General features: G+C 48.5%; 1 protein-coding gene across 1 annotated transcript in view; it reads left to right on the top strand.

Moving 5' to 3' along the window:
* Positions 1–13,293, top strand: part of SLC28A1 (solute carrier family 28 member 1) — a 46,716-nt gene that overhangs the window by 27,425 nt on the left and 5,998 nt on the right. Inside the window, 4 exon segments of the mRNA XM_007445639.1 lie at positions 2,252–2,332; positions 3,711–3,791; positions 6,402–6,527; positions 12,854–12,972. Of these exon segments, the coding sequence (XP_007445701.1) occupies positions 2,252–2,332; positions 3,711–3,791; positions 6,402–6,527; positions 12,854–12,972 (407 nt within the window).

The following is a 13,293-nucleotide window of genomic DNA, read 5'->3' as shown; positions in this document are numbered from 1 at the left end:
TTCCTGAGGTCCCACTCCCTCCTTGCTTCACTGATACCCAGCCTCTGTGCCCATCCCTCCTGACACTGCTATCACCTAGGTCACCAGGGAGCCCTGAATCGCTAGGTGCCAATAATCCATCTCAGTCCTTACTGAGTTCTCTGATGCATCTGGCACAGCTGATGGACCATCCCTTCTAGAAAAGCTGCCCTCAACTTCCATCGCACCACTTCCTGGAAGTCCTTCAACCACTCGGTTTCTTCTTTGTCTCCACCCCGCACTCCTCCTTCTTTTCTCACCCTTCAGGGATGCTGACCCCAGGGCCCTGTCCTCAGCCACTGCTCTTCTCTTCCAGGGCAATTTCCTCAGTGAACTGCATCTGCCCCGTGGCTTCAACCTGCACTCAAGCGAGCCCTGGCCCAGACCTCTCCTCAGAGCTGCTGGCCCTTCTGCCCACCTGCCCAGTCCACAGTCCACTCAAACCCACAGGCACCTCAAACCCAGCAAGTCCAAAACTGCGCTGTGAGGTTCCCCCAAAGCTCTCCTGTGCCCGTGCTCCCCTCCCTTGAGAAGTGTCCACCTCTTATAGAAAATTATAGGAGCAGGTGAGAAATTAGAAATGGAGAAAGAAGAAAACAAAGTTTCCACAGTCCCAGCACACAGAAGCAACTACCTTGACTATTAGGGTGTATGCCTCCCAGCCTTCCTTCTATGCTTTTAATATTCCATTTTCCCCACTTAACATTCTAGCATAAGAATGCTCCCATGTTATTACTAATTCAGCATAACTTATTATTTTAAAGCTATTTGGAACAGATAGCACATTCCAACTGTACAAAAGGGGATTTGGTAAAAAGTAAATCTCCCTCTCACCCCTGACCCCCAAGTCATCCAGTTCCTTCCCCAAGGCAGCTGCCATTCCTGGTCATTTGCATATCTGTCTAAGGATATCTGTGCCCACACAAGAGCACCTGCAATGCCACCCACACCATTTTTACTCATAAAGTAGCACACCATGCACCCTGTTCTACACCTTCTCTTTTTTCATTTATTTTTAAAATTTATTTATTTATTTATTTATTTACTTGGCTCAGTTGGGTCTTCATTGCTGCACGTGGGCTTTCTCTAGTTGTGGCGAGCAGGGGCTACTCTTCGTTGCGGTGTGTGGGCTTCTCATTATGGTGGCTTCTCTTGTTGCGGAGCACGGGCTCTAGGCGTGTGGGTGTCAGTAGTTGTGGCACGTGGGCTCAGTAGTTGTGGCTCGTGGGCTCTAGAGTGCAGACTCAGTAGTTGTGGCGCATGGGCTTAATTGCTCTGCAGCATGTGGGATTTTCCTGGACCAGAGCTCAAACCCGTGTCCCCTGCGTCGGCAGGCGGATTCTCAACCACTGTGCCACCAGGAAGGCCCTCTTTTTTCATTTAGCAATCTATCTTGAAAATCATCCCCAAACTACTCGTAGTGAGCTTCCTCACTCTTGTTTCCTGGCTTTGCGTGCACCACTGCACAGCCACACCATAGGTTATCAAACTAGTCCTCCACTGAGGGACGTTTAAGTTGTTGTCAGTCCTTGTTATTATAAGTCAGGCTGTAACAAGGAAGTATGCGGCAGGGAGGGGGAGGCCCTGGGGAGAAGGAAATGGACATGAGGAAGCTTTGAAGGAGGAATTGAAGAGGCTTGGACTAAGTGAAAAGCAGTCATAAGCCTGGTAATAGGGCGACAGGAGGAAATGCAGATGGCTGGTCCACCATGAGTGTCATTCGGAGCTCACTGGCAGCGAGGGGAAGTAGAACACTAGAAAGATGAGGGCCTCTGATTCAGGCCCGAAGCACAGGAGGGAGGTTAAGGCCAGCGTCATGGGCCAAGGATTGAGCTCAGGGTGGAGGACGGACCCTGTGATAGGAAGTTGCTGGGCCCTGAGCCAGCTCCCAAAACCCTCACAACAACCTGAGAGGTAGTCACTTCCTCCCCATTTTACAGACAAAGAAGCAGGTGATAAAAAGTGGTGGACTCAAGTCCCGCTTCTCTACCACAGCCCAAGGGATGCCTGGGTGGATGGTTAATGTTTAGAGGGGAACAGAGAGGACAGCTGCCTCCAGAGAGGCCCCATATGCAATTCCATGCACTGAATTCAGAGTTTCTTCCCTGACCCCGTTGGGTCTCTGAGTGGCAAAGCCCTTGGATGAAGTGGCTGTCTGGGGCCTCCGAGGCCCTGCGTGGTACCCTGCCACCTATCTGCCTCTAACCCCAGGGTCTGTGCTCTTTGCTGGCAGGTTTTGCCCATCACTGTTTTCTTCAGCTGTGCCATGTCAGTTCTCTACTATGTGAGCCTCATGCAGTGGGTGATCCTGAAGGTGAGTTCTCAAGGTCCCAGCCCGGGCCCTCCCAGAACCACAGGCTGACAGGAACCACACTCTCCCAGAATGCCTTGCTCCCAAGCCCACACCCTCCCCAAATCCGCTACTCTGAGGGCCTGGACGTTCCAGCATCCCCTGCTCCCAGCCTTCTCTCAGAGTCTACTACCAACCAAACAACTTTTCACAGAGACTCTTGTCATACTACTAAGGAGAAATGGCACCAAAATCCAGTGGGGTCTTTGGGGGAGGGAAGTTTACAGAACTGGGGCTGCATTGAGGAGAAGTGTTAGGGGAAAAAATAATTTATACCAAAAAGATCTTGAGAGCAGTGGGTCACGTGGGCCAGACTTAGCTGATATAAATGTCAAATCCTGTGCTTATGTTCATAAAATCTGCTGCACAAAACCAGGATGCAGGAGACAGACAGCATTGGACAAGAGATTCTGAGATTTTTAGCTGACTGAGCTCAGAATAAACCAGTATCATCAGGCAGCTGCCAGAAGTGCAGCCTGTGGTTATGTTAAGAGTGGACAGTGCAAGGCGTAAGGGAGACAGTCATCCCCAAATCTGGAGAATGTGTTCAACCAAGGGGCTATGACAAACTGAACTATCAGTGGGTTCCATTTGAAAGGGCCTGAGACCATACATTCCATAGAATGGCTGAAGGAAGTAGGGATGAAGGGCCGAAAAACACTTATGGAAGTAGGATTCTAAACACTTATGGAAGGTTAGGGAAAAGGCAGCCTGAGAGGTACCTGCAGTGCAGAGAAATTCCAGGGAAGCAGATTTCATGTTGATTAGAAGAAAGAACTTTTAAATAATGTTTCCCAAAGCCTTTCACAAAACTCTAGTTTCACAGCAAGTTAATAAATGCTACTAGGTAAAGGGATCCCATAGTCAAATTATTTATTTTATTTTATTTTTGGCCATGCCGTATGGCCCAACCAGGTGTCAAACCCACGCCCCCTACAGTGGAAGCGCAGAGTCTTAACCACTGGACTGCTAGGGAAGTCCATTGGTCAAATAATTTTATGAAGCTAAGCTAGACACCAGGCTAAACAAAGTTAAACAAGTTTTGTGCAGGACTTCTCAGAGCGTTTAATAAACTGGTAAGTATTGGTCATCTCCAAGGTGTGTGTGTACAGCAATTCTCAAATATATTTGACCAGGGAATCCTTTTTTCATGGATGATAAGCCCCCATCAATGGAGGTGTGGAAGGAGAAGATGAATGGACCTTTGGGGAAATGTAGGTAAGGGAGTTCTACCTGGGTTGGGAGTTGGAAGGAAGACTTTTAAGGTACTTCCACCCCTGGCCCTCTCTGTCCCTGGGGCTTGCTGATACCAATCCACAAAGAGCCCCCTGCTTCCTTCTAGATCTCCTGGCTGATACAGGCCACCATGGGCCCCATGGCCACGAAGACCCTGAGTGTGGCTTGAAACATCTTTGTGAGCCAGGTCAGTATTGCAGCCTCCTGCCCTCAAGGAGGACGGGTGCCCTGGGTCCCTAGAGCTCTGATTCAGTCAGCAGAAGAGCCAATCAAACCTTCTCCCAGGGTCACCAAAGGCTGCTTCCCTAGGGATGCTCCATTTGGGGATATACTCCTTGCCTGGGTCATGCCAAAGAGGATAGTATCTCCCTGGCACCTCCTACCACCCTAGGCCTCGGCTGTCTTCATCAGCTTAGAGACTCACAAGTCCTACAGATGGAGTCTAATGTTCTTTTATACATGCAGAAACTGAGGCTCGGGGCTGGGAATGCCTTGCCAAGATCCCACAACATAAGCCAGGACTTAGAATCCAAGTCTTCTTCTTCCTGGCCAGGGTTCCTTCCACAACATCAGTTTATCTTTTTTTCCCCTCCCTCTTTCTGAAAATGTATTTTCCAATATAAGTGTGACTCTGAAGGGACTATCAGTCCTGAGTCCCTTTCAGAAGGCCGGACCCTCCTAGGGGTAAGACTCTGGTGACTGTTCCAGAATCCTGGCCCATCTGCCCAACATGTAAGTCACCAAAAAAACATACTTGCCAAAGTATGCCATATTTCACTGGGCAGTTTAGGAAACTTTGGAGAATATTTGCATCTTTTTTGCTATGATGCAAGTGTGTAGATTTCAAAGGTTTTTTTTTTTTTTTTTAAGCCAATTAAGACAGATGTGCTCTGAGATAAATAGTCCAAAATCCCTTAGTTGTTCAAAATGAGGCAAAAGAGAAAAAGATATTTCAGTATCAGCATTTATTTTATATAAAATGCTGCAAATCTAATCAATGGTTTTTGCTGAGAAAAGACAAATCTTAGGTGAATGTGACACGATAACCGGAAGAGCTCCAAAGACGAATTAACTTTTGCGGGGACGGGGAGCCTTCAAGGATTAGTGGTATCATTACAAGCGCAGTGTTGGCAGGCCTGGGCCCTGTTCTCTTCTCTGGCCACAGTCTGTCCCCAGGGGATTGCCCCAGCCCCATGGCTTAAATACTTCCTCTCCCCTAAACTCCAGTCTGATATATATCCAACTGCCCCCTTGACCCTCCACTTGGATATCCTTAGATAATTTACTAGGCAAGTCCAAACAAGCAGAACCCTTGATTCCCTCCCTCAACACACATGCACGTCTCCAAGATTTTCCCTTCTCAGTAAATGGCAACGTCTTCGATGAGGTTGTTAGACAAAAATCGAGGAGTCATCCTTCCTTCCTTTGCTTCCCTTGCTCCCAGCTGCATCCAGTCCATCAGCAAATCCTGCCAGCTCTGCCCCACATCACATCCCAGACCTGCCCTGCTGCCCTTTTTCTTTTTTTTGCTATGAGCCACACTTGTCTCTCACCTGGACAATCACCTCCTCTCTGTTCTCCCTGCCACCATTGCTGCCCCTACCCATCCTTCACACACAGGCTGGAGTAGCCCTTTATTTATTTATTTTTAAAAATTTTTAATTATTTATTTATTTTTTGGCCGTGTGGCATGTGGGATCTTTTTTTTAAAAAAAAATTATTTATTTTTGGCTACTTTGGGTCTTCATTGCTGTGCACAGCTTTCTCTAGTTGCAGCGAGCAGGGTCTGCTCTTTGGTGCAGTGCGTGAGCTTCTCACTGTGGTAGCTTCTCTTGCTGCAGAGCATGGGCTCTAGGCATGTGGGCTTCAGTAGTTGTGGCTCATGGGCTCGAGAGCACAGGCTCCGTAGTTGTGGCACATGGGCTTAGTTGCTCCGTGGCATGTGGGATCTTCCCGGACCAGGGCTCGAACCTGTGTTCCCTGCATTGGCAGGTGGATTCTTAACCACTGCACCACTAGAGAAGCCCAGCATGTGAGATCTTAATTCCCCAGCTAGGGATCGAACCTGCGCCCCTGCATTGGAAGCGCAGAGTCTTAACCACTGGACAGACAGGGAAGTTCCCTGGAGTGGCCCTTTAAAAACCCAAGTCAGATCATGCCTCTGCCTGCTGAGGTCCACTGCTTACCCTGCCTTGTCCATCTGCCCTCCACCTCCCCCATCTCTATTCCATAGCACAGTCTGGAACATAGTATGTACTATAATTATTTATTGAATGAATAAACGAATGGCTCCAGGCTTCCCCACGTGCCCTGAACTAAACACGCCATTGAATGCCCCAGTTCCTTTCTTTCTGGCAACTCCCATGGCTTCACTAAACGTTCAGGATTGGAGTTACATCTGCTTCTGGTCCTTTGCACGAACAGAGGTAATTCTTTGAACCTCTCTGACCTTCTGCTCTCCTGGAACGTGGAGACGACCACTTCTTTCCTAGAAGGTTGTAAGTGATGAGTGTGAGGGGCTTAGCTGGGTTCCTGGATGTGGGAGGCACTTGACACAGGGGAGCGTTATCAGGCCCAGAGGAAGGCCTGGGGGTCCTTCCACAGAGCTGGGCTGATGCTGAGGTTCAGAGAGGCTCAGCCAAGTACAGACTCTGGTCCTCACCCCACCCTGCTGTCTCTTCCCCTGGGGTCCCCAGCCCTCACTGTGACCTGCTCACTCCTGGGTGGAGAGGGTACGCCCCAAGTGCCCATGCTAGCCTGACCAGTGCTGCTTGTTTGACATCTTTCCCGTTTGCAGACTGAGGCTCCTCTACTGATCCGGCCCTACTTGCCAGACATGACACTCTCTGAAATCCACGTTGTCATGACCAGAGGCTACACCACCATTGCCAGCAGCCTGCTGGACGCCTACATCTCCTTTGGGGTATGTAGAGCCCTCCTTCTGCTTGCTGAAAACGAAGAACCTGAACCCACCTTTGTGGGAGCCCCACACAGCTCCGGGCCAGAGCGACCTGGGGTCTTCTCTCATGGGCTACGTCCTAAACCAGGGCTGCTGTGATGGTGGGAGGAGAAGCTTCACCTGAGTAAGGCAGGCCAGGTGGGCTGGACCATTTGGGCTTCTCACGTGGCCAGTGGGAGCAAAGGTTTCCAGTATTCTGCTTACTGAGGCAAAGTGCTAAGTGTTTTAATATCCACATTTCAAGGATGAGGAAATTGGGACTCAGAGAGTAAGTGAGATGCCCAAAGCCAGGGTCTGAGCCCAGACCTGTCTGACTCCAAAACTCAGACACACAGTCCCCCACCTAGGCCACCCCTGGAGCTTTGTCCTACTCTTCCTGTATCCCGTCCTCCCACCTCCTCTCTTTTACACCCTCTCTGGGCACAAGTCCTTCCTCTACTCCTCAATTATTACTTGTGCAGCTTTCTGAGCACAGTACATTTCTAAATCAAATTCCAGTGGTATGAATCAGGCCCTTAAACCAATCACAACCCTAGTGCATGGCAAGCAGAGATGAATCTTCAATGTGTCCCCTACAAAGTGCCTGGTAATAATGCATTACATTTGTGTAAAACACTGTACTTGTTTGTGTTTTCACATGCAAGTCTTTCAAGATCTTATTTTTTTCCCCTTAAATATCGAAGAAATTCTTGCTTCTTACAGAAGTGAATAAAGTAAAAAAAAACAAAAGAAAACACTTCACTCCCACTTCCCATGGATAACTGCTCTTACTAGATGAGAACAGCAGTGCTCAAAGTGTCCTCAGTGGGCCAGCAGCGACACCTTCACCTGGGAACTTGTTAGGAATACAAATTCTTGGGCCCCTCTGTAGACCTGCTGAATCAGGAATGCTGGGGATGGGGCCCAGTGTCCTGTATTGTAACAAGCCTTCCAGGTGATTCTGATACTCGCTCAATTTGGGAGCCACTGACTTAAAATATGTCATTCCAGATATTTCTGTGTAAAAAGTCATTTAAGTACATATAACTGAATATACATATACTTGCTTTTTTTTTTTTACTAAAGATGAGGTAATTCTATTTACACTTTTCTGCAACTTGCCTTTTTCTTATAAAATTTTGAGCATGACATGAAATCCGAAAGTGTAAAGGAAAAAGTTGACAGAGCTAACTAATAAAAATGAAAAACCTCTGAAAGGTAAAACATCACAATTTTTTAAAAGTTTAATGATTGATCAAGAAAGAAAAGTTCATAAATGATAAACAGATATTCAAGCTCACTGATAAATTAAAACAATAATAACTTATATTTCTTCTCAAGGATATGCCAAATTTTACATGCCTCTAAACGGCAAGGCTGAGAGGCATTCATATACTCTTTTTTTTTTTTTTTTTTTTTTCTGTGTTGGGTCTTTGTTACTGTGCGCAGGCTTTTCTCAGGTTGCGGCGAGCGGGGGCTACTCTTCATTGCAGTGCGCGGGCTTCTCATTACAGTGGCTTCTCTTGGTGCAGAGCACGGGCTCTAGGCACGCGGGCTTCAGTAGTTGTGGCTTGTGGGCTCCAGAGCGCAGGCTCAGTAGCTGTGGCACACGGGCTTAGTTCCCCGGCATGTGGGATCTTCCTGGACCAGGCCTCGAACCCATGTCCCCTGCATTGGCAGGCAGATTCTTAACCACTGTGCCACCAGGGAAGCCCCACATACTCTTTATGCGAGTGTAATTTGCTCTAACCTTTTTGGAAAACACCTATCAGTCAATTTAAAAATACTCCTCTTTGATCCAGTTAGGAATATTATGATACAGAAATATTTTCACAAGTGGTCAAAAATGCAAAATTCCAACATTATTTGTAATAGCAAACAACCCAAGAAACATAAATGTAGAGCAGTAAGGGAATGAGCTGGATAAGTTCATCCGTGCAAAGCATGGTCACTCAGCCCCTAGCACCGGTGAGGTAGGCCTCCGTGCGCTGGTTTGGAGAAGGGCAGCCTGCCTCTCCCAGGGCCCAGGCTCTCCTGATGCTGTGTGTGAATGGGTCGGGGGATGAAAGAATGACCAGCATTGGTCTCAAATTCCACCTGTCTTTCTCATCTCTGTCCTTGAGGATGGCCAAGGGGATGAGGTAACCTGCCCCACAGTCCTTCCTTCCCTCAGGACACCTGGGCCACACCAGGAGGCTCAGCTCCACATACCCACAGAGCTGTCTGGGCAGGATGGCTGCTGCGTTGTGACTTTTCAAGAAGGCCCCTTGCACTCTGAGGCTTTGTCTTCTCCGCCCAGCACCCTCCACCTAGAATTTTAGAGGTCATCTGGTTTGCACCTTTTCTCACCAAGGCCTAGGAAGGGCCCATCAGAGCTGATGCATGCCACCCCCCTCCCCCATACCTCACCACCAATTGATTTTGGAAGGAATTTGATATTTCAAAAATGGAAACTTTGTTCCTGAAACTTTTTTCATGGTGGTGTATTGGGGGAGGGGTTGCCCTGCTATCTTTGGGACTTAGAGCCTTTAAATGTCTTAACCTTGCTTTGGGTCCCGCAAGCCAGTTAAAAGAATGGTATTCTTTCTATCGCATAAGCGTCGTTGCCATTACTTAAGACTAAAGTACTGGAAGAACTCTCTCCCTTTTCCACAATCGCCTTACAGCTCAGCCTCCTTTCCTTCCCTGTCTCAGGCCAGAGTCCAGGCCCAGCCCCAGGCAGGCGGGCCTTCCCACTGAAGGTGCCTGGTACCCACCTCCCTTTAGCTCTACAGAATGTGCAGAGGCCACCAGGATCAGCCTAGTGGTCGCGGGTCTCCATCCACAGCCGCTGGTACGGAAGCCCCAGGCTACCAGCATAGCTGGCCTGGTGAAAGGCACCTAGTCCTCCTTCCTTCCCTCCTCCTCTCCCGCCTCTGGATCTGCCCCCAGGCTGGTCACAGAGAAGCTCTCTTCTGCCCCCACCTGGCTCTTGGCCGCCACTACAGCAGCCCCCAGGCTTCCTCCCGCAGCCCTTCCCACCCTCTCCCCTCTCTCCTTTCACGCCCTCTTCCAGGCAGTTCCTCACTGTATCTTGGGCTCTGCCCTTAGCCCCTGAATTCCAAAGAGAATCCCCCTTTCTCTCTCCTCCTTTCTCTTTGATGCTCAGCTTCTGGCTGCCTCTTCCCTGTACCCCTCCTATTGCTAAAATCTGGATATTTCTAGACCTGTGCTGTCCAACACAGCAGCCACTAGCCACACATGGTTATTAAGCCCTTGAAATGTGGTCGGTCTGAAATGAAATCTGCTGTGAGATTTAGTATGGAAAAATCAATTAATATATTTTATTGATAAGTTTTACATTGATTACAAGGGTAGAAAATAATATGTTAGGTATATTGGGTTAAATTAAATACATTAATGAAATTAATTTCATCTGTTTCTTTTTACTTTTTAATTGGCTGCTAGAAAACTTAAATCACAGTTGTGCTATATTTGTATCAGATGACACTGGTCTAGACCTTCTCCCTGGTCTGAGGTCCCAAGTGTCACTTGACTGAATCCTTTCACTGTGACCTCCACATACATGTCCCTTTTCAGTGTGTTTCCCAAAAACTCTAAGGTAGGCACGAGCTCTCTCTGCTAAAACCCCAGAAACTGGCCTCCCTACCCACCCATTTGGCTTGGGATCATTGTGAAAAGAGATCCAGATGTGTGCCTTGGGCTGTGAACACAGGATGGGTTGAGGGGATGGCCACTGATGTTTCTCAATCAATTATGCAAGAGTGGGAGCCCCTGGGACAGGGTCTGGGAGGCCCAAGGAGGGCCAAGTAAGAGTAAACCACATGCTTAGTTTCTACACCTGTAAAATGGGTGGAATTACTGCCCACCTCACAGCAGTCTAAGAATTAAATGCCATAATAAACAGAAAACACCTGGCAAGGGACTTCCCTGGTGGTCCAGTTGTTACGACTTTGCCTGCCAATGCAGGGGGGTGCGAGTTCGATCCCTGGTCCGGGAGCTAGGATCCCTCATGCCTCACGGCCAAAAAACCAAAACATAAAACAGAAGCAATATTGTAACAAATTCAATGAAGACTTTAAAAATGGTCCACGTCAAAAAAAATCTCAAAAACAAAAAACAAAAAAACACCTGACATGGTGTTGAAAAAGTGGTTGTTCTTTCTCTGGCATATTAGGGTCAGAAGTCCAGCCTTCTAAAACTGGCCCATTTTATGCTTTGGAGTGTCTGGATTTATTTCCTTTCTCAGTAAAGACCTTTCTGCAAGTTCAGATGGGTGGCTCCTCCCCTCTATCCCTCCTCACATTGGGTAGAGGAAGGAGGGCCTTGGGCAGGAGTGGGCCCTGTCATGCTGGGACAGAAGGCGTTCCTGACCTGGTGTCTGGAGGCAGCGTTGGGGAATGTCATGGCCCTGAGGCATAACTGGCAGCAGAGAGGCCATGTGTGAGCTGACCCAGTGCCCCCGGGAGCCCTGCCAGTGCAGGACTCAGCCCTTTCCAAGATGAGCAGGAATTGACTGCCTGGGGCATTTGAGGCAGTGGCCACGACTGGCCCATTCAAAGGACAGTGTCCAGGAATGTGCAAGGTGTGCTCCCCACTGAGACTCGAGCTGACAAACCTGATGTAGCCTCCAAGCTGGAGGAAGGGGGAGGGTCCTGGCTGGTGGAGGGGAAAATCCCAAGATTCCAGATGTGGTATTGTGCCCGCTGGAGCTGGGCGGCTGAGGAGGAGGCCAGCAAAGTCCCAAAGCTTGGCCTGGAAAGTCCAGAGAGGACACCTGCCTGAGGCTGGCTATTTCCATGAGGAGCAAGGCCTGCACACCCAGTGGCTGTGATGGGGGCGCGTGGGAGGTGGGTGCTGGAGCTGGTACACATCTTAAGTGGTTTCTGCTTGCCGCTGAAAGGAAACAAAGGGGCTTTAAAAGAAGGAGGAGGAGGATATTACAAGGCTTTCAGAGCCTCAGAGGGTCTCTGAGGCCTGGTTCCTCATCAGTAGTTCCTGGTACTTCCATGGGCCTCTTTGGCCGTCTGCTTTACTCGCCTGAACATGTAGCTTAAACTTACCTCCCCTCCTTTTGTTCCTTTTTATTTAAAAATTTAAAACTGCAGTTGATTTATTACAAACTTTAAGAAGAAGTCTATTTTACTTTTCTGCTCATAAAAACAGTATATATCATGTGGACATTTAGAAATATACAGAAAAGCTGAAAGAAAAGAAAATCACTCTGGCCCCACTAGCCAGGGACAGACAATTGGTTGACATTTTGGTGTATTTCTTTCTGATCTTCTTTTTATGCATAGTTGTGGAGTTTGTTTTTTTCCCTATCATTGTGGGTATGCTCTATATGCAAGTATGCAGGCATTTCTCCACATTATTGTGAAGCCTTGGTAACCATTGTTTTTGATGGCAGTTTGACAATGCATAGCCATCCCCCCATTGTCAGATGTTTGGGTTGGTTCTAATTCTCCCGTTTGGTAAATAACACAGTGGTGAAAAAGTGTTCCATCTCTGTGAAGAGAACAGGGAAGCAAAGGGTTTGGGACCACACTGAGAATGAAAATTCAGCAAGGGAGAATCCCGGGGGGTCTGGCAGCTCCATCATCTTGCTGTGAGGGCTTCTATAGCCTGGCTCCAGGAGACCGACCCAGGGTCAAAGGGTGGGTGTTGTATGTTGTAGGGGCAGATTTCCTTAGAAACAGCTCTGACCACAGGAGTAGACGTGACGGGCTGCCTTGAGGTGGTGAGTTCCCTGACACAGTAAGTGACAGGAAGGATCCTCTAGAGGGAAGACTTTCCTTTACTACGAGGTCAAATTAGGTCACATCTTGGATCCATTCCAACTCTCAGGTTCTGTGAGCTTTGTCTGAAACCATCACAAACCCCTCAGCCAATGATGAACCAGCCCTCAGATCAGTGGTCAAAGAGAGACAGCCTAGAAAGGGAGGAAGAACCTTGAACTTGGAGCCAAAAGACACAACGGGTCTAATTCCTTCCCTTCCTTTATTTTGGGCAAGTCATATTTAACCCTTTGGGGCCTCAGTTTCATTGTCTGTCAAGTGAGATAACAGTACTTGCCCTGCCTAACTTCCTGAAGTCCTGGGGGAGGTGTGGGAATAGAAGGTTCTGTGCATACAGCCTGTGACCCTCTACACATAAAATGTATTACTATTATCAGTGACAGTGACAGCAGTACCGATGATGGTGATATACCAGCGGGGTAGAGTACCATGTCCCCCTGCTGCCCTGGGCCACACTTCTTGGCCTCCACATTTCCTGACATCTCTCTATAACCCTCATTCTCACTCTTGCAGATCGATGCTGCTTCCTTAATTGCTGCCTCTGTGAAGGCTGCCCCTTGTGCCTTAGCCCTCTACCCGGAGGTGGAGGAGTCCAAGTTCAGGGGTGAGGAAGGAGTGAAACTGACCTACAGGTGAGCAAAGCAGGAGGGTTTGCAGAGAGGGGAGTGGGGGGGAGGGGCAGAGACAGGAGCAGAGGTGGGGGCAGCAGCAGGTCCTATTTTCTCTGCCCATCTCTGTCTTTCACCAAGCGCAGCCCACCTCCTCTCTCTCACTGCCCTGGTTGCAGCTTCACTTGTGAAGATATAGACTCCAGTTCTCGCTTCTTATTTTCCAGTCTCTGACCAGCAGGAAACATGGACTAGTCAAGGCATGGGCAAGTGACCTGGTTCTTGGGGATGTGCCTGGTGTGTGTGTGTGTGTGTGTGTGTGTGTGTGTGTGTGTGTGTGTGTGT

Source organism: Lipotes vexillifer, unplaced genomic scaffold, assembly GCF_000442215.2.
Source record: "Lipotes vexillifer unplaced genomic scaffold, Lipotes_vexillifer_v1.1 scaffold2822, whole genome shotgun sequence".
Lineage (NCBI taxonomy): Eukaryota > Metazoa > Chordata > Mammalia > Artiodactyla > Lipotidae > Lipotes > Lipotes vexillifer.
The sequence above is the reverse complement of the archived record's forward strand: the minus strand, read 5'-3'. Positions and strand labels throughout refer to the sequence as shown.